General features: G+C 42.5%; 1 protein-coding gene across 1 annotated transcript; it reads left to right on the top strand.

Moving 5' to 3' along the window:
* Window positions 1-287: 287 nt before the first annotated feature.
* Window positions 288-24,791, top strand: CTSC (cathepsin C). Its single transcript, XM_090030605.1, has 7 exons — window positions 288-591; window positions 3,348-3,493; window positions 15,740-15,906; window positions 16,275-16,430; window positions 18,118-18,233; window positions 22,013-22,144; window positions 23,272-24,791. The coding sequence occupies exons 1-7, from the start codon at window positions 291-293 to the stop codon at window positions 23,772-23,774; spliced, it is 1,521 nt and encodes a 506-aa protein (XP_089886731.1). The 5' UTR covers window positions 288-290; the 3' UTR covers window positions 23,775-24,791.
* The last annotated feature ends 675 nt before the right edge of the window (window positions 24,792-25,466 follow it).

The following is a 25,466-nucleotide window of genomic DNA, read 5'->3' on the forward strand; positions in this document are numbered from 1 at the left end:
CTCGCGACGAGAACAAAGGACGGCGCTCTTACTGCGCAGTCGTCGGCTCTCAACCGGAGTTGAGCAGCTCGTGTAGACGCGCCCACTGGGAACTCGGCGCAGCACGAAGCTGGCCGGCAGGGAGGTGAAAGGGACCCAAAGGCCGTGACGCCCGGTCCTTCGGGGTGCAAATCCCTGTCCCCGGGGGCGGGGGCGGGGGCAGCCGGGTGCAAGAGGGGAGCGGAAAGGGGCGGAGAGCTGCGGGGAAGAGGGGCGGGGCCCAAGGCGGCTTTCCCGGGCTGCAGACGAGCATGCCGCCGAGGCCCCGCCCAGCCGCCTCCCGGGGAGGAAGAGGCGGCCCGGCCCTGCCCCGCCGGGCGTGTCTGCGCGCTCCCCGCTGCCGCGCCGCCGGGCCCGCAGGCATGGGGCCGCGCGGCTGCCCGCTCCCGCTCGCCCTCGCCCTCGGCCCGCTGCTGCTGCTGCTGCCGCCGCCCGGGGCGCGGGCCGACACCCCCGCCAACTGCACCTTCGCCGACCTGCAGGGCACCTGGCTCTTCCAGGTGGGCAGGGGGCGCGGCGCCGGGGGCCGGCACATCAACTGCTCCCAGCTCGGTGAGTGCCCCGGGCCCCGGCCCTCCACACGCCGCCGGCCGAGCCCTCCCTCACAGCCCGGTAGAGCCCACTGCTCCCTCCATCCCTCACACCCCTGGTGGAGCCCGCTGCTGTTGGCCTGCCCGCCCTCCACACTCCCGGCCGAGCCCGCTGCCCTCCATGCCTGGCAAAACCCACTGCCCCTGGCCTGGCCCTCCATCCCTCCTGGCCTCCCTAACAGCCCCACCCCGGCACAGCCCGCTGCTCCTGGCCCGGCTCTCCAAACACCCCTGGCAGAGTCGGTTTCAGAGTCCGGAGTCGAGGAGGTTGGATGAACACCTTGCTGGGGTCGTTTGACCCCGGTGCTCTTTCCTGCCACGGCAGGGGGTCAGACTAGATGATCTGCTCAGGTCCCTTCCGACCCTAGAAACTATGAAACCCCTGGCAGAGCCCTCGGGGCAGGGTGGGGTCAGTGCTGCCTCAGCCCCTTCCTTTCCTCTTCTCGATCCCCTTTCCGGCAGATTCGTAGTGCCCTTTGGGCATCTGGGGACCCCGGTGGGATCGGGCCCTGTCTCCGTTTCCCTGAATGATCGCACGTTTGTCAGCGCCTCTCAGGACAGCTGCTGAAGTGTTATGTGCTTGCCAATGTCTTTCACCCAGCTCCCTCCGGGATGACCCAGTTGGAGTCGGCGGTGATCTCCTGGGAGGAAGCCTCTGTGAAGGAGCACTTGAGGGCAAGAGGAGGGTTTTCCACAGGGACCTCGGTGTGAGATGGCAGGACTTCCCCACACATTATTTTTCACCCCCTCCTATAAACAAGAGGTGCATGTCATCTCCTACCAGATGCTCTCCAAAATCTGGATCCTGGTGGGATCTGGCCCTGGATCTCTTTCCCTGAATTATTACGTGTTTGCCAGTGCCCCTCAGGCTGGCTCACTTGGGCATCACCCGGTTGGAGTTAGTGCTGATCTCCTGGGACGAAGCCTCCGTGAAGGAGAAATTTGGGGCCAGAGGAGGGTATCCTACAGGGAGCTGGGTGGACTTCCCCACATGCTATTTCTCCCCCCTTCACCTCCCCCAACCTCATAAACAGAGAGCTCCTAGGAAGAAATGCTGTCCAAAATGTGGAGGCGGGTAAGGAAGGGAGTGGTGACTGCGAGTGGAAATTCCCTCCAGTGTCCCCATGTGATGCCAGCGGGTACCTCACTTACTCATAAGTCAGGCTTCTGACCTCTAAGAGTTTTGAAGGTGTCTTTAAATCCAAGAGTTATGGCCTGCTTCTCTTCAGCTGGTGGTGATATCTCTGCCCTGGGACGCAAGAAAGGCAGAACAGAGCAGGCTTCTGTGATGAGAAAGTGGCTGCTAAGTTGCCTTTCCTTTCTCATGGGAGCAGAGTCCTCTGCTTGCAACCTGGCTGCGTGAGTTTTGCAGGCAGTTCTGCTTTTAATATTGGTAGAAGAAAAACCACTAAACTAGATATGGCTGTGGCCCTAAACTAAATGAAACCACAACCATTATTTTCTGCCCAGCTGAGTGTAGGGAATACAATAGGCTGCTTGCAAATGTGGTGGGGGAAAAAAAGCCAAGGTTGCTTTATTTTTAAATTTAGTGTGCTCCAGCGCGTAGCCCAGCACACCCAGAAGAGGCAGTGTTTTAGTTGCACTGGGCTTTCCCAATGTCTGTATTCATCAGGTGCTTTAATGGGGCTTTTTTGCTACTTTTATCTACTAGCTGATTGAATCAACTTTAGCTAAAAGTGCCAAAAAGCCTGGCTGAAGTGCCCAATCTATACAGACACTGCAGAGCTGGGTGGAAGTAACACTTTGCTGCTTTGTTTAAAGCCTGGTGGTGGGGGTGGGGGTGGTGGTGGGGTGGGGTCAGTGGGGTTGTTTTTCTTCCAGGTCTGTCAGTGCTCCTAAAATTACTTGGGCTATTTTGTTTAGGATTGCTCTGCCCTGAATGTGTGTCTCAAACTGAGTACCATTGCCTCCCCTACTGTTTTTTTTTTTGGTGGTTGTTTTTTTTTTATCTGTGGGTGTGATGGGACAGGTTCTTTGTTTGAATTGGTTTTATTGAGGCTACTTATTTCTTCTGAAGTTGATTAAAAACCGGACTTCCTGGGAAGAGGACATGGGACCTTCCCTTGAGAGGGCATTAGTTACAGGAAAAGGGAGGGGGGAAAAAACCCCAGCCACCTAAAACATTTGAAATACCCAATCTGGTAGCAGAAATTGGCAAACGGAAAAGCTGAACTCAGTGATGCTGGGGTGGGTGGTAGCGAGGTCTAGAGCAGAAATGAGGACCAGTGTAGTCCTTCAGGTTTCTTATGTTTCCTGCTGCAATTTTTCTAGTGTCTGTGCTAGGCCCTGGCACGCTAAGTGCTCAGACCCTCTGACAGCAATTGGCAACAGGTATGCTTTGCTGCAGAAAAATTGATGATCCCACTGGTATAGTTATATGCTGGATTCAGGAAACTTGTGTAGCAGCTCCTGGCTAAATAAACCTATTTCTGTAGATTCAGCACTCTGTTTTTCTAGACTCAAATACATTGTTGCTTTGCAGTGCCTTAGCATTTAACTTCTATTCCAAAAGGCAAACTCATCCAGCGAAATATTGATCATGCCATGTCTGGCAAACTATTTTTTCCCCATGTGACAATCTCTCTCTAACTCTGCCAGTATTTTTTGTTAGTGAATGGTTAAATATGGTAGAGTAAGGTTTGTAGGCCGCACGAGAAAGCTTTAATCAGTCTATGTAACAACTGCCTCCTTCTGCAGGACCCGTGGAAAAGAAAGTGGTTGTCAGTCTTCAGAAGCTGGATGTGGCACAGGATGACTTAGGCAACTCTGGCTTCTTCACGATCATTTACAATCAAGGGTTTGAAGTTGTAATTAATGACTATAAGTGGTTTGCATTTTTTAAGGTAAGTCAAATTTTTCTTTTTCAAATATTAAACTTTTTTTCCAAAAGTCTGTGCATGCTCTGGCTTTTTATTCAAAGCACTGTGGCCTTCGTTCCAATTCTGATTCTGCCATTGGCTTTCTAGGTGACCATGGGCATGTTGCTTCACCTTTCAGCTGCTCTTGGTAAAATGGGGGTAATGAAGCTGACTGCCCTTATAAAGATACCAATGAAGTGCTATGCAAAAGCTAGGTATATTTTAATAAGACTTGATGGTACAATGGTGCAGGGCATGGATTACACATCCTCATGTTCTTTGTGTCAGCCATGTCACAGAAGTTCTTTGTTTTGCCTTTTATTTTTATCAGGGGAGTTGAGAGCCCTTCATATGGAAAATGCTTTTCTGATTGATTTCTAAATCAATCTCTGTTCCAGTTGAGAAATTTGGTTCTCCCTCATTTATTTGTCAGACCCAGCATCAAAAAGTCTGATATGCATATATTTGGATGGAGTGGGGCAATGCAGACTCTGAAAAAAAGCATTAGCCAAAATGATATGTATTACATCCCTTGATTTAAATAAATCATTTACAAACAGTGAAATAATTGTAAATATTCTCTCTGATTAACAGATTAATTAAAAATATAGGTAAAGGGGGTATGCTTAAATAAATATATATCTTTTCACACAGTCTAGGTGCTGTCCTCTCTCTTTGGTAGAGAACCTTTGTAGGAGAGCCAGGCCAGAAGGGAAACTCTTCTGCAATAAGATGAGAAGTGAAACTTCTTAAGATGCAGTTTTTCCCCCTTGTGGATGCCCTTATTTTGGCATAAGAGTACCTTTTTCCAGTTCATTATAATAATCTTATAAATCTTATTCCAGACTAAGGGGATCCCCCAATTAAGTGCCTGCATATTGTGTAACAACCTGCCCTCTTGATTGGCTTCCCTGTATGAACTAGTCCTATGTGTAGAGTCATAGCATATGAGGCAGTGAACTGAGCTGCAACTTCTTAGCACTCTAGGAGGGGCCTGAGTTTGGGGTCAAAGTCTCTTGTTGTATTATTATGCCAGTCCAACAGTGGAGTAAATGAATTCTCCAGCACTTCAACTTTAACACAGGACTGGGCAGATCTTTCAAAGATGCTATAGCTCAACTAGAAGTTACAGGCCAGATGCAGGAATTCTTAGGTGAGGTTCTGTATCCTGCGTTATGCAGGTTTTCAGACTAGATCAGTATTTCTCAACCTATGGGTAGCAACACAGAAGTGGGTGACAAGAATATATCAAAGGGTCATGAACAAATTTTAAAAATGAACTTTCCTTTAAAGGAGATGTTTACAAATGGGTCCCGGTACAAAAAAGGTCAAGAACCACTGGACTAGATGACCCTAGGTGTCCCTTCTGGTCTTATGCCTCTACATAAACCTTGTTGAAGTAAAGGACACTAGTGCCCTCCCTTTCATGCAGCCAGGTCTCCCAAGTTAATTTTCTCTGAATATAATAGTTACAGATCCTTGGCAAACACACTTTGAAGGAATTAAATCAGTGCAGACTTTGGGAGCCCTCAGACTGATTTATCAGGTTAAGTATAAAGTTGCCTCAATTGCCAATAAATTGAGCAGCTGAGAAGTCAAATATGAATGTGAGGGATTTTAAAATTTCAAGATATCAAGCAGCTTGCTGAAGAAAGGTAAATAACATGGAGTTCAGAAGGTCAGTTTTACAACACAAGCACTGGGGATAGTGCTGCTTCAGTGGAATTCATGACAAGCTAAATATAGTACATCTGGCTCTTGTGAAATCAAAGTCCATTTGACGAGTACTGACAAAGCCGAGTGACTGGGAGACAGGCTTGGCAAAAGCTCCAAACACATTCCCATCTGCTTGTGAAAGCTGACCGGTGCCTTGAAAATGAGAGTGAGGCCAGTTGAGCTCCCAATCAAATTTTGATGTGTATAAACCAGGGATGGGCAATTATTTTGGGCGGAGGGCTGCTTACTGAGTTTTGGCAAGCCATTGAGGGCCACATGACAGGCAGCCAGGGACAGATGTATATTAATTTTAGGGCCCCCACGGGCCGTATAGAAAGGCCTGGCGGGCTGCATCTGGCCCATGGGCCGCATTTTGCCCACCCCGGTATGAACAAAGACACTGAAGTAAAACTGAGTAATTGTTGAATGACTCCTTGATCCATTCTTGGTTTTATTTTTCTTTTGTGTATTTTTTGTCAGTATTGAGAGAGAGCATGTGCTGAATATCTGAGTTAGATCACTGATAGCCCTCAGGTAATAAGACATGCCTAGGTTTAACGCTTCAGTTTAAAACTTAGGTGGAAGTATTAGAATGGAGTGCTTTAAATCAGGCCTGGCCAACTGGTGCCATGAGTTCCAGAAGTGGCATGGGCAGCCTGTGTGTGGCAGCCTGGTGAGGGGGCAGATGGCACAGTGACTGTGCAGAAAGAGCAGCAGATCAGGCATGGAACGTAGGGCAGGGAGGAGAAAACAGAGCAGCAGATCAGTGACAGTCAGGGAGGGCATACAGTTTAGCTTGTGGTATGCCTGCAAAAAAGGTTGGCCTTTGCTGTTTTAAGAACATTTATACTTAATTTGCCCTGATGGGTTAACCCCATTCTCATTTGATATTAGCAATGTGATTAAAATGACAGAGTATAAGCAATCCAGAATTGTTTATAATACAAAAACATTGTCTGGAAAGCATGAATAAATAAAGCACAGATGCTTTAGTGCTTGCACTCTGTAGTGTGAACCACCAATTGCTTTTCTTAGGGCTGGACCAGTATTTCCAGTTTTTACAGCAGCTGCACCCTACGGTGGTTTTGCAAGTATGAAAGATTTGTTCCCCTATTGGATTCTCATTGGACCTAGTCTCCCCATAATATTGGATTAGATATGAAACGGCCTACAGAACCCAACACCAGGTGTCACTTAGTATACGTTAACATAGTTTCCTTTAAAATAGTGAATTTACATTCACACCTCTTGGGCTCTGGTCTACCTGCCTTCTGCAGTGTCTCTGGGAACAGAGCCATTTTACCAGCCTGTGGTGCCATTCATGCTCCTGCTGATAGTGCTGCATGAATGCTTATTTTAAAGTGTTTAGGAAAGGCCCAAGTGTACAAACACAGAAGCAAACCAACACCCTTCCTCCCTTGGAAGAGGTGTTCGGCTATTCCTGTAAAAATAAAATGGTGATAGAAAGAAAAACAGGGCTTGCCTTTCTTAGCTTTGTGATATGGAAAGAGCACTTGAAAGTTTGAAATTCCACATCCCCCAATTTGGTTTTCTTTGGTTGAGGGGGTACTTAACCTTGAAAATATCTAAGAATGTCAAATCATCTTCCTGTATCTTTTGGAAAATGCAGCGCTGTGGACTAAGATTTTTTTTTTTTAATGTTTTTGTTTGGTCCGTAATTGAACAGGAACAAGTGTTTGTTCTTTAACAAAGAACCTTCCTTCCCACTGATATGTGCAAAAACAGCTTAAAACATTTTTTGAAGTGTTGAATAAAAGTCGCTTCCTCAGTGATAACCATCTAGAAGAAAGGTCTAGATAAAGAAGATACAAGATCTGAATTTCTAACGAGAAAAACATCTTTATTCTTCCTTTTACTACTTTTTATGCCTAAATTCCACCCCACACCCCTTTTTCAGGTTATTTTTTTAAACTTCTGTGTAGAGTGAAGGGAAGTAATAGATAGCAACATGCTCCTCAGTGGTTGCATTTACACATGTCACTTATGGCATTGTTGTTACTGTGCTGTCATTTAGTGCTTTCTTTTGGAAATATTAAAAGACAATGCAGTAACAGTCTGTACTGCGCCGTGCATGCCGCACTGTACTTGGTTATTTTTAGGCACGATGTCACTGTAAAGACATGCTATAATGAGGTAGCGTGTTGCTATGGTGACATAGCTGCAGTGTCACGGTTCTTGCCCGTGGATGTTACATCACTGCAGTGCATTGCTATGGTGACGTAGCTTCGTGTGTAGACACACTCACTGGCATTTTAGCAAAGGGAGAGAGGGTAAATGCCAGTGTCCATAGTGTCTGGAAAACATTTAGAAGGCAAAGGAATTTTATTTAGGAAACTTGTTTACACAGTGAAACTGGCTGGCATAATAATTGCTGAATAAACCTTTCTGTTATAGTTTGGTGAAATAACCCTGGAAGCCACCACTGGCATAAGTTTCTTATAAAAGGTGACTGAAGATAATTACTCACAAAACAAGTAATGTTTTATCACTTTTAATGATGTGTTATGTATCCGATGGTTACTCCAAAGTAGCTAAAGTAGCTAAACTAAACCAGAATGGTTGCCCTGCTCAGTTTCCCTATTTTTTTAAGTTACAGTTTTTCATGTATTGCTTAAGTGAGGCTGTGAAATTGGCCTGCTTTCCTGTCAGATTAATTTAGCTGCTGTTGCTCAATGTGAAAGAGGGTTTGCAGTTTTTATAGCAATGCATCAATTCACTGTAGGAAGGGTGCCTGGCTTATAAGGACTGCCTACCATGTTTTGTCTGTCACCTCTTCACTATTTCCTGTTTGAAAATTTGAGAGCCAAGTCCCCAGTTCTGAATTTTAGTTCCCTTCTGCACCACAGATTTAGCCTGATTTTAATCATGTGGTCAGCCACTAGGGTAAGTTGCAGGTGTGTAATTCCATTATACTTAATGCAGGAACAGATCCACCTAATCTCTGCCAGCATAGTCTAACAATTGGTATGAATTGCTGTTGAGGTAGACCTGTGGTATGAAAGTCTACGCTAAAAAGGATGTAGGAAAGTGGTGAACTTAATTCCAAGTTGCATGGAGGTAAGTAGTATAACTTTCTTTTCCCCTTTTGTTTTAAAACAGGTATATTTTCCTATGTATAGAATAGGATGCATACAGTGGTTACAACATGGCATTTTGCCATATGTAAACACGAGAAGTTTAACCATAATGTATGTCTGAGATTGACTTTGTAACTTTGTTCTTGCAACCTACTTACCAGTCACCCACTAACATTTTCTTAGGATCTCTCTGATTTTACAAGTCATTTGTTCTTGCGCCTGGGCACTGTGGGGAAATGACTCTCCAAAGGAATGGACTCGGTGAGCTTATTCCATATATTTTTGTAGCTTGCTTTCTGTAACTGTTTCCTTGCAAAGGAGAGCCTGTTTCTTTTGCTGTATTGTGGAAGAAAGACAATCTGTATTTATGAATTTTATTGTTTCCCCTTCAGCCTTTGAACCATTAAATATTTGGCATCCTACTGTACTCCCATGGAGGCCCCATTTGCTCTGAGCCCAGGTTATCATACTCAAGTACATAATAAGAGCAGCTTGTAACAATAGTCTTAAGCACCAGTAAATTTGTAGCATGCTGCAAAAATCATGTCCTCCTAGAGATTCAGACATGAGCTGGCAGAGTAGCTTCTAACTCAGGCCTTCACTTGCATGATAGTAATCTCTGTTGCTGCAAGGCATCTGCTTTCAGTGGCCTTTTATAAAGATGAGCAATAAATCATAGCACCTAAAGCTGAATAACACGCTTCTAATGAATGTTTGAAGAATCCCAAAAGCAGAGGCATATTTAATTTATTTAGCGTGAGCATTGTTTCTTCAGTAGGTCCTGAAATGTAGGTCCATATAAGACTGTTGCCAAGTCTCATTGAAACCTGCTTGTATGGTCCTGATGCATCCAAACCCACCACTTCTTGTTTAAACAAGCTCCTATAATATTGGGCTCTTTCTGAAGCTTATCCTGCGCAACAAGCCACCTTCAGCTTTGCCGTGTTAATGAAGAACAAACCCAATTAGCAAGTTTACTTGGCCGAAGCCATTGAATTTTAGAACAAAACATTATTATCCTTTGGTTACCAAGTTAGAAGCTGCATGTGGAGCAGAGCAGAGTTGCAGTCCGTCACCCCATTCTGGGTGGAGGTTGCTGTTTGTTCTCATTCAGTCCTTGGCTGGGCTTCCCTCTCAAGGGACCCTGCTCCGTGGTTTGCCTCTTAGAGAATTATTTCTCCATCATTCCCAGCTAACTTTCATAAAAAATATTCTGTATTTTTACATCCCCCCTCATTATATTGGGAATCTTTGTGCTTTTATAAGTAGCATTATTATATAACTTTCTAACCTTGTTTACTACTTGATCTCTAGAAACAACTGGAAAATGAGTCCTTGAATCAGGGACTCTCCAGTTTGAGTAGCATTCTCCTACTTACTGGTCTAGCATGTGATATGCTCCACCCTTGGCAATTTAAAAGAACTTCCCAAAAGAACAAGTCCCATTTCAGGGAATAGGGATAGGGAATGACCCACAATAACTTTACAATGCATCCCGTAGCATCTTGGGAAAAAGCAATAGAATGTTTTATCCCGCGTACTTCAGCAGGACTTGAAGTGGGACAGTGGACTTGTGTGTCTGTAGGGTCTCGGAACAAAACACTTTTTCCGAGGATAAACATAACCTCTACCATATTTACTTGAATACAAGACCAGGTTTTTTCCCTCCAGTTGGCATGGCGGGGAGGGGGAAGCCCATTGTCTTATCACATATAAGGAAACCTCATTAAATTCATACCCATTGTCTGTTATTAAATTGCTGCTAAAAGCCCAGCAATAGAAACCAACTATGAAGTTGGTTAACTGATGCAGACAACACTGAACATAAAACACTTGGCCTATTCTGGGCAAACGTGCTAATGGGAACCAATCACAAGGATAGATTAGTGCAGCCCATCTGAACAAGGTATATGGTAGTGCTCTCTAAGTATAGTTGCTGTCACCCACAATTCTTTCAAGTCATAGTGAGCCACTACACTGCGTACCTTTTGACTTCCTCCTCACCCCAGCGGCTAAGTTGTGCCTTGCTTTCCTAGTTCCATTTATTCCTGTTTCTTCACCAGCCTTAAATGGTTTTGGATTAATATCATGCGTAGCTTGTACAATATATAAGTAGGTGCCAAAGTGCAGTTTGGGGGAAAAAAAAAGAAAGATAAAATACATCAATATTTAATGTACTAAGTGTATGGATACCATGTGCAAACTGCTACAGCCATGTTTAATGTCAAGGTCATTGTTTTTAATTTTGCTCTTCACTTTCAAGGAAGGAGCTGCTAGGGGGGAAAGTTGGGGAGAGCAAAGGGTCTATCTGACCCCCCAGACTTATCTTCCGTGCTGTTGCAGTGGGAGGTGGGTGCAAACCTCCCTTGAATTCAAGGCAGACCTCCAATAGTTAGATTCTTTACCTGGAAAATTATAACAAATTTGTAAATTTTCCATACATAGAATCTAACTTGGGGGGAGTGTCATCTATTTGACTTGACTATAGTATTTACAGCCTTTATTAGCCCTAAAGGCTGATTTTTAGAGGCAAGAAAATTATGGTAAGGGCTTGATTATTTTTGTGCTATAGTTAAGGTTTAAGAGCTAACCTGTATCCTCTGAGACTCCCAGTAGATCCTCCAGCAGAACTGGGAAAGACAAGACTGACATTCCTGATACCCATATTTTTTTTCTTTAGAGAGAGTTAAGGACTTCATTATCAATTGGGGTCTCCTTAAAAACGGCAAAAATCCAGTTTGTGTTGCTTTTTAAAAATTAGAGCTTAGATTGTAGAGTACAAGAGTGTAATGGTGGGGGTCTTGGCCCTTCAAGACAGGTCACTGTGAATGCACTTTACTCAGAAACATTTAAAACTGAACCTTCTTGGTATTAAATTGGCTGATGCCTCTTAATTCTGCTAATCAGTTGGAACTAACAGTCAAGTCTTTGTTTGACTTCAGTAGGTCGATCTCAGGACATGGGCATGCACCTGCTGTTTGCTTATCATTAATGGGCAATATAAATATATTTTAGTAAACCACCGTCTGTTGCAGAATGGCTGGCTGGTCTGTTAAAATGCTCTCCTTTGCCAGTGCATAAATAGGTTTCTTGTTCTTTGCCTCATTTATGTAAATAGTGACTCTAATATTAAAGCAGCAAGACTCCGTGTTATGCTTCTTTGGGTAACATGTTCTGTCAGTATTTAAGCATGTACAGTCTGTTTCCACAACCTATAGTTCAGTAAAATGATCCATTTTACTGAGATTTTTTTTTTTCTCTTGGTATCTCTGTGAAAGTTCACAAGAAAGAAGGAACAAAAAGGGAAGAGGTGGTGCTAGGTATTTCAAACATTAGGTTGTCATAATTCCTCCAATATCGGGCCCTGAGTATGTTCCCCAAACTGTCTGCCTACAGTTGCCCGCACTGGAAGATTTGACATGAAAGATACTTTGCTTGATTAAAGATGTAGCACAGTCTGATAGCAAGAAGTCTTTAGTTCAAGGCAATGCATCAGACCAACAAGAACTTACGAGTTTGATTCAGGAATCCCTTTCATATCTATGGTTCTCCATAGATCACCTTTTCACCTTAAATTCTGAAGTCAGAAGAATTCATATTGGAAACTAGATTCAAATTCTGAGCAATAAGGATAATTATCCAGTGGGAAAGATTACTGTCAAATGCAATGAATTTTAAGACTGGGCACCCTTCTGAAGCACTGTTTCAGTTGCAGGTGGTATAGATGGATGCTCTTCATTCATATTTTAGGGAAAGGGAGCTTTTGCAGTTGCATGTCCTACTGAAGGAAGTTCTTTGGTCTCTGCTTTTTATAGGATGCTCATAACAGCCCCTTCGAGCTTTTAAAGCCTGTGAACTTGTGCTCTTAGGCTGGAAGAGGTAGCAAGATGTTAAGGGTTTTTAATGTTGAAGTATTTGATGCTGTGCCCTCTAGTGACCATTGCTCTCTTTAGTTATTTTTTGAGAACAAGAACTGTCTTTTAAAGCCATGGCACAGTTTGATCTTGTGGCATAATTTTTTTCTGTTAGGGGTAGGCAAATTGATCTTAACTGAATCAGGTTGCCAGCATTTAGACATAAGCTGATGTCGGTACCATTAATTAAGTTTGCAAATGCTTATTCTGGTCTTTAATCAACCAAGTAAAATTTCATGTTCTCACTTTTTCTTGTAAGCAAAACTAGTTCTTTCTTTTAATGGCGACCTGGAAAAGATTAAAAAAACCAACAAAAACAGGCATACCCCTTTTTAAGAACACTAAAAGAAAAATGCCAGAGTGGCTTGTGATGCTGCTTTATTTGTTTTTAACAATTACTGTCAGCCTCACAACTGATCCTGTCTGGTTTGGGTGTAGAGGTTGGGGGTTTTCCAAGAAAGTCTATACTTTCTGTCCTCATTTAAGGAGCAGAATTGTTGAGTCTTTTATCAACCTCTATCAAAGTCTGACTTGGTTAAAGTAAAGTAATTCATAACTAGTCTGAATAAAATAACTGTTTTCTCATCCAAAGCTATGCCACTTAAAGGTAGATTTAATGAAGTAGCTAACAAGTTAAGAAAATGCAACTGATCTGGTCTGACCCAGGAATTTTAAGAAGCTAACAGATTTCAATGAGTGTTTTCATTTCTAGTGAATGCAAAACCCAAATTAACCAGCTACTTTATAATTTTAGTATATTGCCTTGGCTAGGGAGGAGGGTAGGCAGTGAGCAAAGCTGATTCCTTGTTTTTGGGATGAAAAACAGGATTTAAAAATACATCTTGAAGAAATATAAGGTCACAAACTCCATTTTATTCCCTCTGCTGCAGTTGAATCTTTTCTGAGTTGATGAGAAATCTGTTTAAGATTTTCACTGGTTTTCAAGGATGTTAACTCATTCTTTAAAAATAAAAATCCATGTTTACATATTCCAGTGAATACAAAAAGTCTTGACTTCTAACAGTACCATATGTAAGATACTACTGCAGGAGACTGAACTCCCATCAAAAAATAACTCATTTTTGCTAACAAGCAGCCTTAGACCCTTTTGTCCTTTCTTGCATGGTACTGCTTTGAGTAAATTTGTACATCAAACAGTGATGCTAGCAATTTTTGCTTTAATCAAATCTAAAGAACTAAAGAATAAAATAGAGATCCTGTTTGTGTTCAGACCCACTGGAATACATGCTTTAAAGTTCTGATTTGTTGTGTTTTTTTCAAATGAGTATCCTGTGGTAAGGCTACACTAATATACTAGCCCTCTCACAGGCTTATTTTAAGCTTGTATGGTTCAGAATCTGAATAGCCAGGTTTTCACAGAACAGAAGATAGGCGTTCACTTCAGACATTTGACATGGCTATTAAGCAGCTGTTGCTGGCATCTGGTTTTGAATGCAAGGCAAATATAATAGACTGTCTAGCTTGTTAGAGTGAGGATAGTGAGCAAGTCGCATATGGGTGGTTAAGATTCAAGATCAGTCCTCATGATGAGCAGCACTCTGCCTAGGTGTGTTTGTTCTGCGGTGGCTTTTAGAAAGCACGGGTAAGCATTGATTACTGAGGCTGTTATGCAGAGTCCAATACAGTGCGCTCGCCATGACTGATTAATAGTGAAGTCAATAACTTTCTGATTGTGATGCAGAATTTGGGGGTTTTATCGACACTCTTGTGGAGAATTCCTCTCAACATTTCTGCTATAGAGCAGATCATTGCCTCCCCCCAGGTATTCAGCTGAGTGCACTTGTCCCTTGAGCGCAGTCTGTTTATTTTCACTGTGAGATGGGAAGAGTAGAACAAGGTAACACTGCGGCCTTTTAGTGCCCCAGTCTGCTCCTGTTAGGAGGAGACACACTTGTGTTGTGAATGTAGAAGTACTACCTCTACAATCCTGATATTGGTAACAAATATGAACTTCCTATGTCATAAAACCAGTGGAGGATTAACGCTCTTCCTCTTGGATCCTGCTAGACTTAATTATATTGCCAGGTGTTGTTTTCCTTCAGATTCCCTGCAGAGCCTGACAAACACACCGTCCTTTTTGTATTTCTTTCATTGTCCTTGTTATCCCTTTACTCTCCTCTCAGTTGCAACTAGCATATTACATGTAGAGTGGATGTTGCCTTTTGGGGAGAGGAGTGTCAGAAAACCTCTTGACAACTGTGGCTGAGCATATTTTACAGCATTGATCCATATTAATAGGACTTTAGCCTGTTCTGATAGTATCCTCCGCTGAGCCAGCTGCAGAATGGCCCAGAGATGTTCTTAAACAGTTCCTTCTCCAACAAGAAGGACCATTTGGGCATCACCACTTTTACGGAGGGGGGTGGGGGCACTCAGTCACCATTTAATGTTGATTAGCTCTAAACAGAATTTAGGACCACCTGTCACTTTATGCTCCATCTTTTTAAGGCTAAGTATTATGCTTTGAAAACACTGTTAACCCATGGAGTGAAGCTTCAGTATTTTTCTGTATATCTAAATGGCAGAAAACTAAGTCATTAGGCAGGATGAACTCATTAAATAATTGTAATTATCATCCCACTTTAAGTAGATAAAATGCAAAAGAATATACTGTTGACTGAATGTTGCCTTTTGGAGGCAGGAGCTGGGCAACAGGAAGGTGTTACAAGTTATGTTCCTGGAATAATATTTGCACACACAAATCAATAGATTTCAGCAACACAAACCCTGTACTGAATCAATACAACTTCTAGTTGGAGTGAAACTACCAAGATGAATCAGTTTCCCTTTTCACTTATCACATCTTGGGATGTAAAACAAAAACTTACTTTTTCTTGCTTCCTGGAAATGGGAATTTCAGGAAGTCTAGATCGTGAGATACTAGCTGTTCTCTTATCTTTCTACACGTCCCCAACAAATCCTGAAAGAGCTGGCTCAGTCTTGTGTGGACTCACAGCTGTATCACTTGGGTTTCCACACCAAGCTTATTGCCAGAGTACCTGAGGAGTAACATAAATGGAGAAGATTATAATGCCCTGCCCCAGATGCCTCTTATGAAAAACTGGGACTAGGTTAGTAACTGTGGCAGCTGATCATGTTTTGCCCTTTTCAGAAGCCATAGCTAGAACATGGCTGTGTTCTTGTTAAAGTTCATAAGGCTCACATTTTTTTTATTGTTGTTGTATGGACAGGCTCTTCTAGCTGTCTGTGCAACTTATTTGGCTGTTCTGATTTGGCTGCTCTGAATTATAGTAGGGCACCAGAAATGTTCATTCATACCAGTGTCCTCTAAACACCACCTAGGTTGAAAGAGCCTGAATACCTGGACAGAGTTTCCTCTTTATATAGTCAGTATGTAGCTGTAATGTGTGCAGGTTCCAAAACCTGGCATATAGCAAAGTGCAGGTGTCGCGTGTCTGCAGTACACAGGATTTAACATGGCTGTTACATGTATATTAACCTAGTTCTGCTTTGCTTTACAGTACACAAAAGAAGGCTCAAATGTAACCAGTTACTGCCATGAGACCCTTCCAGGATGGGTGCATGATGTACTTGGCCGTAACTGGGCATGCTTCCTTGGACAAAAAGTGTCTCCTTCTCCCTCCAGCATCCGTATAAACCAGTTGCCTCTCCAGAAACCAAAGGAAAGGTGAGAACATGAAGTTAATAAGGTTGCTTTCAACCTAAGCTAATTGTAACATCCAGATACATCTGTTTATGTACAAAGACGGCCAAACTTATTACCTGGAGCCATAGTTAAAAGTTCATTTTTGTACCTTTTTAATTAAACATCTTTCTGAAGTGGGCATCGTTCTTTGTCCTTAACATAACTTTAGACTGTGATGTTATAAATCCAGCTGTATTATGGGAATGATGGGATGCAGATATGTTGCAGCTGTCTAGCAAAGCCTTTTTGGTAGTAAGGGCTTATATTGTATTATCACAGCACTTGTGCAACCAGTGAGAGAGATTAGCCTTCAATTCCAACCTTTCTGTGCTGTTTCCAACTTTTTGCAGATTTTCAAACAGACCTTATTTGCACAACCTTGACTTTGTGAATACTATCAACACTGTTCAGAAATCCTGGACTGCAGCAGCCTACAAGGAATATGAAACTCTGACTCTGGAAGAACTGACTAAAAGAGCTGGAGGCCTCCACTCCAGAGCCCCTAGGTATTAAGGTGTTCTGCTTGTATCGCTGCAGAAGGGTGACTTCTTGGCTGTTAAGAATCTGTCCATCTCCCTAGGGATCTAGGGAGTCGTGCTGATTTCTTGCCAGTTGAAGATCTGGCTCCTAGTTCAGATCAGATTATATACAGTCCAGATGTAGTCTGCTTCCCGGCTTTCTGATGGAGTGCCAGTGTATTCCCCGGCTTGATTCCTGATTATCCAAACATCTGGTTGTCTTGAGCGGTTCACAAATAGAATTATTTCTGGCTTGATTTGTTAGGGGGGAGGGATTTTGGCTCGCTAAAATGTATTAGGGAAAGAGGTTGTGACGGGGCAGAAAATATGGGTTTGGAATGACAGCTGGCCCTTTTTAAGCACCAATCACCCAAGGATGACCATACACCTACCCCGGCAGGTATTTTTATTTTTATTTTTTGTTTAAAATGGACAGTTCATACATTTCAGTTCCACAGCAACTCTAGTCAAATATAAAGGAGGCTGAGTTCCAGGGCACATTGTCTGGGGAGCTGTCTCTGTGGATGAACTGGGGGAGAACACTGTACTGGCATGCACAGTTAAGGTGAATTCAGGGTCTCTGGCATTCCACAGGGGCCAGGAGAGGATGTTGTCAGTCTATGGTAGCTTTCAATTTCAGCACAGTCTGAGCAAACTTGTAACTGGTCATAACAATTATCTGCTTTGAAAAGTCGCATTTATGCAGCTGCCCCTGGTATCAGCAAAAAGAGTGTTATTATTATCATCCCATCCTCCTTGCCTATTGTCTTCTCCAGTGCTGTAATTTGGAGTTTTGGGCACTGCACTTCAAGAGGGATGTGGACAACATGCGAGTGGCCCTCCTCTGGACCCTCTCCATGATCAGGGGGCAGCAGGGCAGCCCTATGAGGAGACGCTACGGGACCTGAACCTGCCCAGCCTCCATAAGAGAAGGCTGAGGGGGGATCTAGTGGCTGGTTGCAAACGAATCAGAGGGGACCAACAGTCATTGGGGGCATCCCTGTTTCCCCGAGCGCTACCAGGAGTCACTAGAAATAATGGTCACAAGCTGGCAGAGGGTAAATTCAGATTAGACATCAGGAGGTGCTACTTCACTGTCAGGGCGGCTAGGATCTGGAACCAACTTCCAAGCGAAGTGGTGCTGGCTCCTACCCTGGGGGTCTTGAAGACAAGGCTAGACAATCACCTTGCTGGGGTCATTTGACCCCAATACTCTTTTCTACCATGGCAGGGGGTCAGACTTGATGATCTGCTCAGGTCCCTTCCGACCCTACTAACTATGAAGTCTTTTTTTTCTCTTTCACGCTTCAGTCACTGGTTGTTTCTACATGTCTTGGAATTGAAGTGGCTTTGGGGAAGAATTTCCATTTAGAATCCTTCCCAAATTTAACAAAGCTGCCTTCTAAATTCCACTGGGTAGAGGGATTTCACCTTCTAAATGCAATTCTGAGACTGAAGAATCAGCCAATCCCAAAGCCAAGGAGCGATCACTTAGACATGTCAGCTACTCAGCATGTGTGGACACTGCTCCAAACAGCTCACTGTAGCTACTGGTAGAGCTAGGAAACAGGCTGTGGAAGCAAAGGCCTAGAGTTGTCAGCACTTTATGCACTCTAATAGTCTTCTGTCTAGACAGTGACACATTAATATCAGAAGTGTATTTTTCTCTTTTTAGACCAAGGCCAGCACCGCTAACACCTGAAATACTTAAACAAGCTTCAAGTTTGCCAGAATCCTGGGACTGGAGAAATGTTAATGGTGTCAACTACGTCAGTCCTGTGCGAAATCAAGGTATAAGATTTTCTTTGTGAATCTCTATATAATGAAATTGCCTGGAAAAAGCACCACTTTGCTAATCGACTGGTTGTGGCTGGCAGGGAAGGTCAATATGCACTTTGTACTCAAAGACGGTTTGAAAAAGTTTCTGACTCTTGCTGTCAAACTAGAGGATACTCGTTTCAATCAGAACATCTGAATTACTAGAGGAGTGAAAGTAATTTACTGGAGCACTTTGCATGGCGATCTGCATCATACTCTGTTTGTCCAAGCTGTCACAATGATGGATTTCTGGTATCTCTAATATTAGAATTGATACAGTTCAAGTTCAATTATTAATTCTTCCACTAATTACAGCTGACAGCAAATTATCATACAGGTTGAAAGGATAACCCTGTAAAGGATGGCTTCTACCACCCTCAAGTCTCATTACTGTAAATCATTTTAGGGACAGTTATAGTTACGTGATTGATCTGTTGAGAATTAAGTGTTGGTTTGAACCTTGGAGTGTGAACAGTGCTAAATGTCTGACACCCTTATACAATGAAGGCCAACCTTTTTTCCTTGCTCATACAATGGGAAAATCTATTACTGATTACTTAGCCTGAAAATCTTTTAATAATTTCTAGTGTAGAGTTCAAATTAGTTTGGGGCTACTGTTTTCCAAACCTTCCTATTGATAAAAATGGGATACTGTCTGCCATATAATGAAGCCATATCCTTAAAGCATTGCTCTCTTGCCAAAGCTGAGAGAATGTGGGAAGATTGGCTCACAATCAATGATGTTAGTAATAGGAAATATTTAAACCCCTACCCAAGTGTTCTCAACTGTTAGCCACTCTTTTTATACCTGTCCTTCCTACATATTCCCATTTACTCAAAATAAATGTCTTCCTTTCCTCAGTGAGCATGACAGGATCCAAGGCGTTTACCTCCTGAAGCACTGTTCTCATTATGGTCAATCTTGCTTTACTGCTTCTTAGCAAAGGGATTGCCTCTACCTCCTTGCATTGAAACTGCAACTTGAATATTTTAAAAGTTTTGGGAATACGTTTGCATATCACAAGTAACAAATCTTTCAGTCCTTTGTAAGAGATCAAAGGCAATTTTAATGCAAGTATCACTGATATCCCCAATAACAATCTTGTTCACAGTAACATAAAGTTTAGGCTTAGATGCTGAAAAGCTGGCCCTTGAGAATGAGTGAGTTGTGAGCTTTAAGAAGCATGTCTTCCTAATGCCAAAGCATCCATGTGAAGATTTTGATAATTGCTGAACTAATAGCAAGATTATGCTTTCTCTCACAGGTTGTGTCCAAACTACACTAGAGCCCTGATGCCACTAACAATATCTTTTTCAAGAAGTAACATCCCAAATGGACATATTTCATAAGGAAGAGAGGAAAGGGAATGTAGGAACTTGCAGGGACTTAAAGCTGATCCCATACAACTATGATCTTTTCTCTAGTGCGTTGTATTCCCAAGTATAGTCAGAAAAAGAAATTGGATAATATCTTTATTTAGTATGGTAATTTCAAGAAACAAAGCTCAGTTTGAAACTAAGTGAACAGAACAAACAGGATTGTGATACAAATTAGACTTTGATTTTAATATTGGCATCCATATGTATGAGGTAAGAAAAGCATATCCCTTCAGTGTGTCTAGAATATCCTACTTTTTTTGGAAAGGATATATTCGTCTCCAGTGGTTGTTGCCATCTATTTCGACTGTTGGGAAGTATTGCTGAGCAAATACATCTCTGTAACAGATTGGACCTGGGGAGCTACAGTTCTCAAAAACTCTGTTCTAGCTCCTGTAACTTATGTGCAGAATAGGTGAAAGGATAATGCCCTCCTGGTTCCTCACCTTTGAAATTCTGTGCTCTTCAGTCATTATTCATAATTTAATGATCCTTTGCCACAGTGGAATCTAATGTAGTTAAGCCTCTAATTGACTTGGGATTGAATTTGTGGGAGGCATTGGACATACAACAGCTCTAGCAATTATCTTTGTGTCTCTGCTGATATTCCACTTGTGTGGTACTCATATTGAAGTCTGTTCAGACAAGTGTACTATTGCATTTAAGAGTGCGGGGCTTGAGTGGAGTATCATAATGTCTTAGGCTTTCAGGGCAAAGCTGTTCCATTTAACATACCTTTGTAAATGAGGCACAGCAAACATGTCTTTCTGTGGCTTGGCCAAGCAACCAATGATGCTCTGATTATACAAGAGTGGGTGAAGCCTTTCATAACTTCAATCAGCCCTGCTGGGAAAGAGCATTCATGTTAAGAAAGGGCCTTCCACCCCCTTCTTGTCAGAGATGCAGCAAAGTTCACATTTGAATTACAGTACAATTTCATAAAGTCCTGCTTTTATAATAGCCCTGCTTGTTACCCACCTACACATTTAGACAAGGTATTTTGTTTTTCTTTTTGTTCCCCCAAACCTCCTTCCTTTTTAAATCTTTGCCATATTTCCCTGTTTCATGACAGCAGGTAAGTCAATCAGACACCTTGGTGATGAGCAGTAGACAGAATAAGACCTCATGCAAGCAATTTCCCCTCCACAGTGAGTCTCACATTCACGGGTTCTTGCTGCATTATAGAGAATGCCGAGCAGGTGAGAGCATAAAAACTGAATGGTGACACTAAATGTTGGTGTAGAACAGAGGCTAGGGAGACTTAACTTGTAGTTGCCTGGCAGCAGAGGACAACTAAGTACCTCCAGAAAGCCCATGTAATTGTCGTCCCCAAGGAGCCAACAATTATAAAAATCCATTGCGTCAAACCTTGCATTTACAGTACCAGACTCTTATGTGGTCTTCTCAAAGCAGCTGTAGAGTTGGAAATATATGAGGAATTTACAGTTCTGAAACGACTGATGGGCTCTTGCTTATGGCTAGAGTTCACTTGATCCAGATTGTACCAAGCATGCCAAGGCCCTGTAAAGGGTGGTCTGTGAAGTAGTTGATTGAGAGCATCCTCTGTACCTTACTAACGCATGTGTCCTTTTGTAAAGATGTGAACATTATGAAACTTCAGAACTATCTTATTAAAAATATCATTAAAAAAAAATTAAATAAGAAAGCATTTTTAAATTTCTTTCAGGAAAAAGCATTCTCTTTGATCATCTCAGCTGATCTTATTAAGGATTCTCTACATATTTACCTCCATGCTTGAGTTTAAATGTACCTTGAGAGACCTTGCTGAGTTATTGAAGCCTAGCTTGCAGTCATAGGCTGCATCCACTTGTTTCCCCAGGGACAAGAAGCAAAGCATGCCTTTTGTTGCTGCATGTCCACAGGGAATGCCTGTGCCACAAACCATCCTGCGTGCAGCAAGTTACCCCAGGTGGGGTAGGAGAGGCTGAAGCCAACACCGAGCCTTACCTGAGGTCCTGGGGGTCTCCTGGGGCTGCAGCAGTGGTGATCCTGCCACTCAGAGCCAGACCAGCAGCTGGAGCATGGCTCTGGCCAGCCAAGTGTTTGCCATTCCCCTTTATTTTGCACAGGTTTTTTGACCCCTGCATCTCCAGCAGCCAAAAAAACCCCCAACCAAACAAACAAAAAACACCACACTGCTACATTGCAGCATGGAGAATACCTGAATGTGTGGAGTTGGCACCATGGTGCCATATACCACACAACCATTCTCATCTGGACATGGCCATAGTGTACACAGGGGGGAAAAAAGCAAGCATGGTTTAATTCGTTTGGTGTGATGCTAGGTTTATGTCCATGTGGCATACCAGCCTTGCTTAGTTTATTGATATACTGCATTTCCTGTTTTTCCCCAGCATCATGTGGCAGCTGCTATTCCTTTGCTTCCATGGGCATGTTGGAGGCAAGAATTCGCATCCTAACCAACAATTCCCAGACACCAGTTTTTAGTACCCAGCAAATTGTGTCCTGTAGCCAGTATTCTCAAGGTAAGTACATTGAATACCAAAGTGTTAGTCTAGTATTCAGCAGTGCAGGAGGAATACTCCATCAGATCTAACTGCACTAGTGAAATCCCTTGTGATGGATCTTTTTTTTTAATTCTGCCCTTGGTTTTAGGGTGAGATAGATCATTTGCAGTGAAATGGGTACCTCCATGACAGCAAGAAACCTAAGCTGTTGGAATAAGTTGACATCGTGACTGAGAAATGTGGTTAATTTTCGGCTGTCAAACTGAATGACTACATTTTGTGATAGCTGATTTCTTTGACTGCACTGGAGTGGACTATATTCCAGGATCATTAGCATCTCTTCTGCTGTCTGCTTGGGCATGTTCTGTTGGCTAGAATCACTGATGGGAGACTGGCTGGCCATTTGCCATCTGCTTTTCCTTTTTTATTCTACAAAAACTCTTAAAGGCATCCATGCTCTTCACCTGCAGCCTGGCTGTGTGCAGCAGTAGCTGAAAATGAAAGGAACCTGCAGAGGGAAATATAGTAAAGTAGGTTACAGGACTTGAACTCCATGTCTAGGGGAGTCACTGAAAGAGGCAGGTTGCATATTGGGCATTGGGAGGAAGGAACCAAGTATGCCAAAACAGTAGGCAGGGGGAGAGGAAAGGAAAAAGCAAAAACAGTGACTAACTTACACCCCCCTCCTTTTCTGAAAGGGCACAGTTCCCGTAATGACAACTGGAGTATGTGGTATTTTTTAACTGTAGGTTTTCATGACAATACTTCAATTGCTGTAGTTCACAGGGCATCATCCTAATCAAAAGCAGAGTAGGAGATGGCTTGTGTGTTTCAGAGGGGAAGTTGGGCTGTCTTCTGAATAGGCTTAGGAACCACTTCTCTATGCTGGAAGTATGTTAGGAATTTTTTCCTCTTTTTCCAAGGTAAGGTTGGGGAGAGGGAATGACTGTCTTCAGCATTTAATGTGCATTTGCTGTGGTCACTCTAATGTGAGATGTTGGGGATAGTAAAGATTTAAGCTATTTTAAAAAAATGTTTTTTGCAACCTAATTCAGGAGACTGGTCATTTTTCTTTTCTTTTCTTTTTTTTTCTCCCACTCCAAAAATCTCCCCGAGGAATAACCAGATATTTTCTGACTTCTTAGGTTGTGATGGTGGCTTCCCATACCTCATCGCTGGAAAATATGTCCAAGACTTTGGTGTGGTGGAGGAGGATTGTTTCCCTTACACAGGCTCAGCTTCTCCATGCATTTACAAGCGGAACTGTTATCACCACTATGTGTCTGAATACAGCTATGTTGGAGGCTTTTATGGTGGCTGCAATGAGGCCTTGATGAAGCTTGAACTAATTAAGAATGGGCCAATGGCTGTTGCTTTTGAGGTCTATAATGACTTCATGTACTATAAAGGAGGGATTTACCACCATACTCAGGTGCAAGATGAGTTCAACCCTTTTGAGTTGACCAATCATGCTGTCTTGCTTGTGGGCTATGGCAAAGATCCAGGTACCGGTGAGAAATTCTGGATAGTGAAAAACAGCTGGGGAACTGCCTGGGGTGAAAATGGTTACTTCAGAATCCGCAGAGGCACTGATGAATGCGCTATTGAAAGCATAGCAGTGGCTGCAACTCCTATTCCAAAAATGTGAATGTAAAGCTCTTCTACCAGGTGCCTCAGTTGAGAAACCATAAAAACATATTGATTATGTTTATGTACTTGGAGAATTTTACTGCAGTGCTTTCTATCTTAAAAGAATGAGCTTTAATAAGATTCAGTGGAATAAAAGTGAGCAGTTTTCACTCACTCTCACTAAGGACACTTGAAAATACTGCTCTTTGTTTACAACATACAAGGCACATCTGCATGTGCACATCTACTGCACAGTAAATATGGCGACTTATGCAAATTTGAGCGTAAACTTGATACCTGCGTCATGTAGGTATCAAATTTATGCCCGATTAGTTATGGCAAAGTAACATATGTAGATGCCTTACTGTGCAGTAACACTGTGTGTGGACAGACATGGGGCTAACTTTAGTCCCAAATCAGTCCACACATAGCATTAATGCGCCTTAACACCTGCACTTGTAGACGCCAGCCTAGTGCAGTAAATTAAAGCGAGCGTAAATGCACATGTAGACATGCCCACTGAAACTGGGCTATATTTTCTACATAGAAACTGGCCATAAATTGCCTGAGAATGCAATTGCCATTAGATTAACTATCACTATTGCCAACTATTGTTTTTCACCATGGTTATAAACACATGGTCATTTTGTGTTTTTTGTTTTGTATTTTTTTTCTTCTTTCGACAATCATAAAACTATAGATCTTGGAATGAAATGACTGCTACAATAATATATAATTACTTAAAAGGACACTTGTTGAGTATTGTGCCTTACTTCTGGGAAATCAGGAAATTGTTGCATTTTAAAATTGGACCCAAATGTATGTTATGGAAACCTATTACACTGTGTTTAAAGGGAAACTTTAAAGCTTTAAAGTGTTTGGCAAATATGCAGGCATAATGTCACTTGGGAAACTAAGCTTGAAATTTCATTTTGCGTATGTGGCTTTTTTGAGTATGTGTTTAAATTTCTGTTTTATTAATGCCCTTTTTTAATTCAGTGCTGAGCAGATCATCAATAAAAAAAATCTGACTTCACTGGTATGGGCACTGTTCTAACATTTTTTGCCTTTCTGTTGCTATGACCTACACCAACAGTTTCAAAATTCAGAAGGCATGTTCTATCCTTTTAGGATAAGAGGCAGATTATATGCATGTTGGGGGAAGGGAGAGGAGAGGAGGGGAAGGGAAGATTTAGAAATAATTTTGGTTTCCAACAGAGTCTGTTCTTTGTATGTTCTTAGGACAGTTATTAAAGGTAGTTGCAGTTGAAAGAAAATGCAAGTGGAATCTTTGCATGGGTATAAATAAGGCTTAATATCGACTGTTTTATTCTCAGCCAGAAAAATCAAAAGGGACAGGTATCTGTTCTTTTGCTTCATGTGAGGAGAATCAAATCCTAAATGAAGAACCCAATTCATATACCTATCTCCTGCTACTAGATAGGGGTGAGTGCCCTGTTGTCTGTCTGCACGAGTGGTGCAGGTTGGCTTTCAACCTTCATGACTGGTGCATACAGTTAATCTGTTTACTTCTGCTGTCCACCACTAGATCTCCTGATGTCAAAAATAACTGCTGAACTGCAGATTAGCAGCGTGACAAACATGCACATGCACATCATGCAGTTTGTGGTGCCATAAACAACATACCCTACTTCTCTGAATTTGGGCTTGTGATCCCTCCAGCCTAGTATGCAGCTGGAAACAGATGTAG

Source organism: Crocodylus siamensis, chromosome 1 (assembly GCF_052110815.1).
Source record: "Crocodylus siamensis isolate JL-2025a chromosome 1, ASM5211081v1, whole genome shotgun sequence".
In the NCBI taxonomy this organism is placed as follows: Eukaryota; Metazoa; Chordata; order Crocodylia; family Crocodylidae; genus Crocodylus; species Crocodylus siamensis.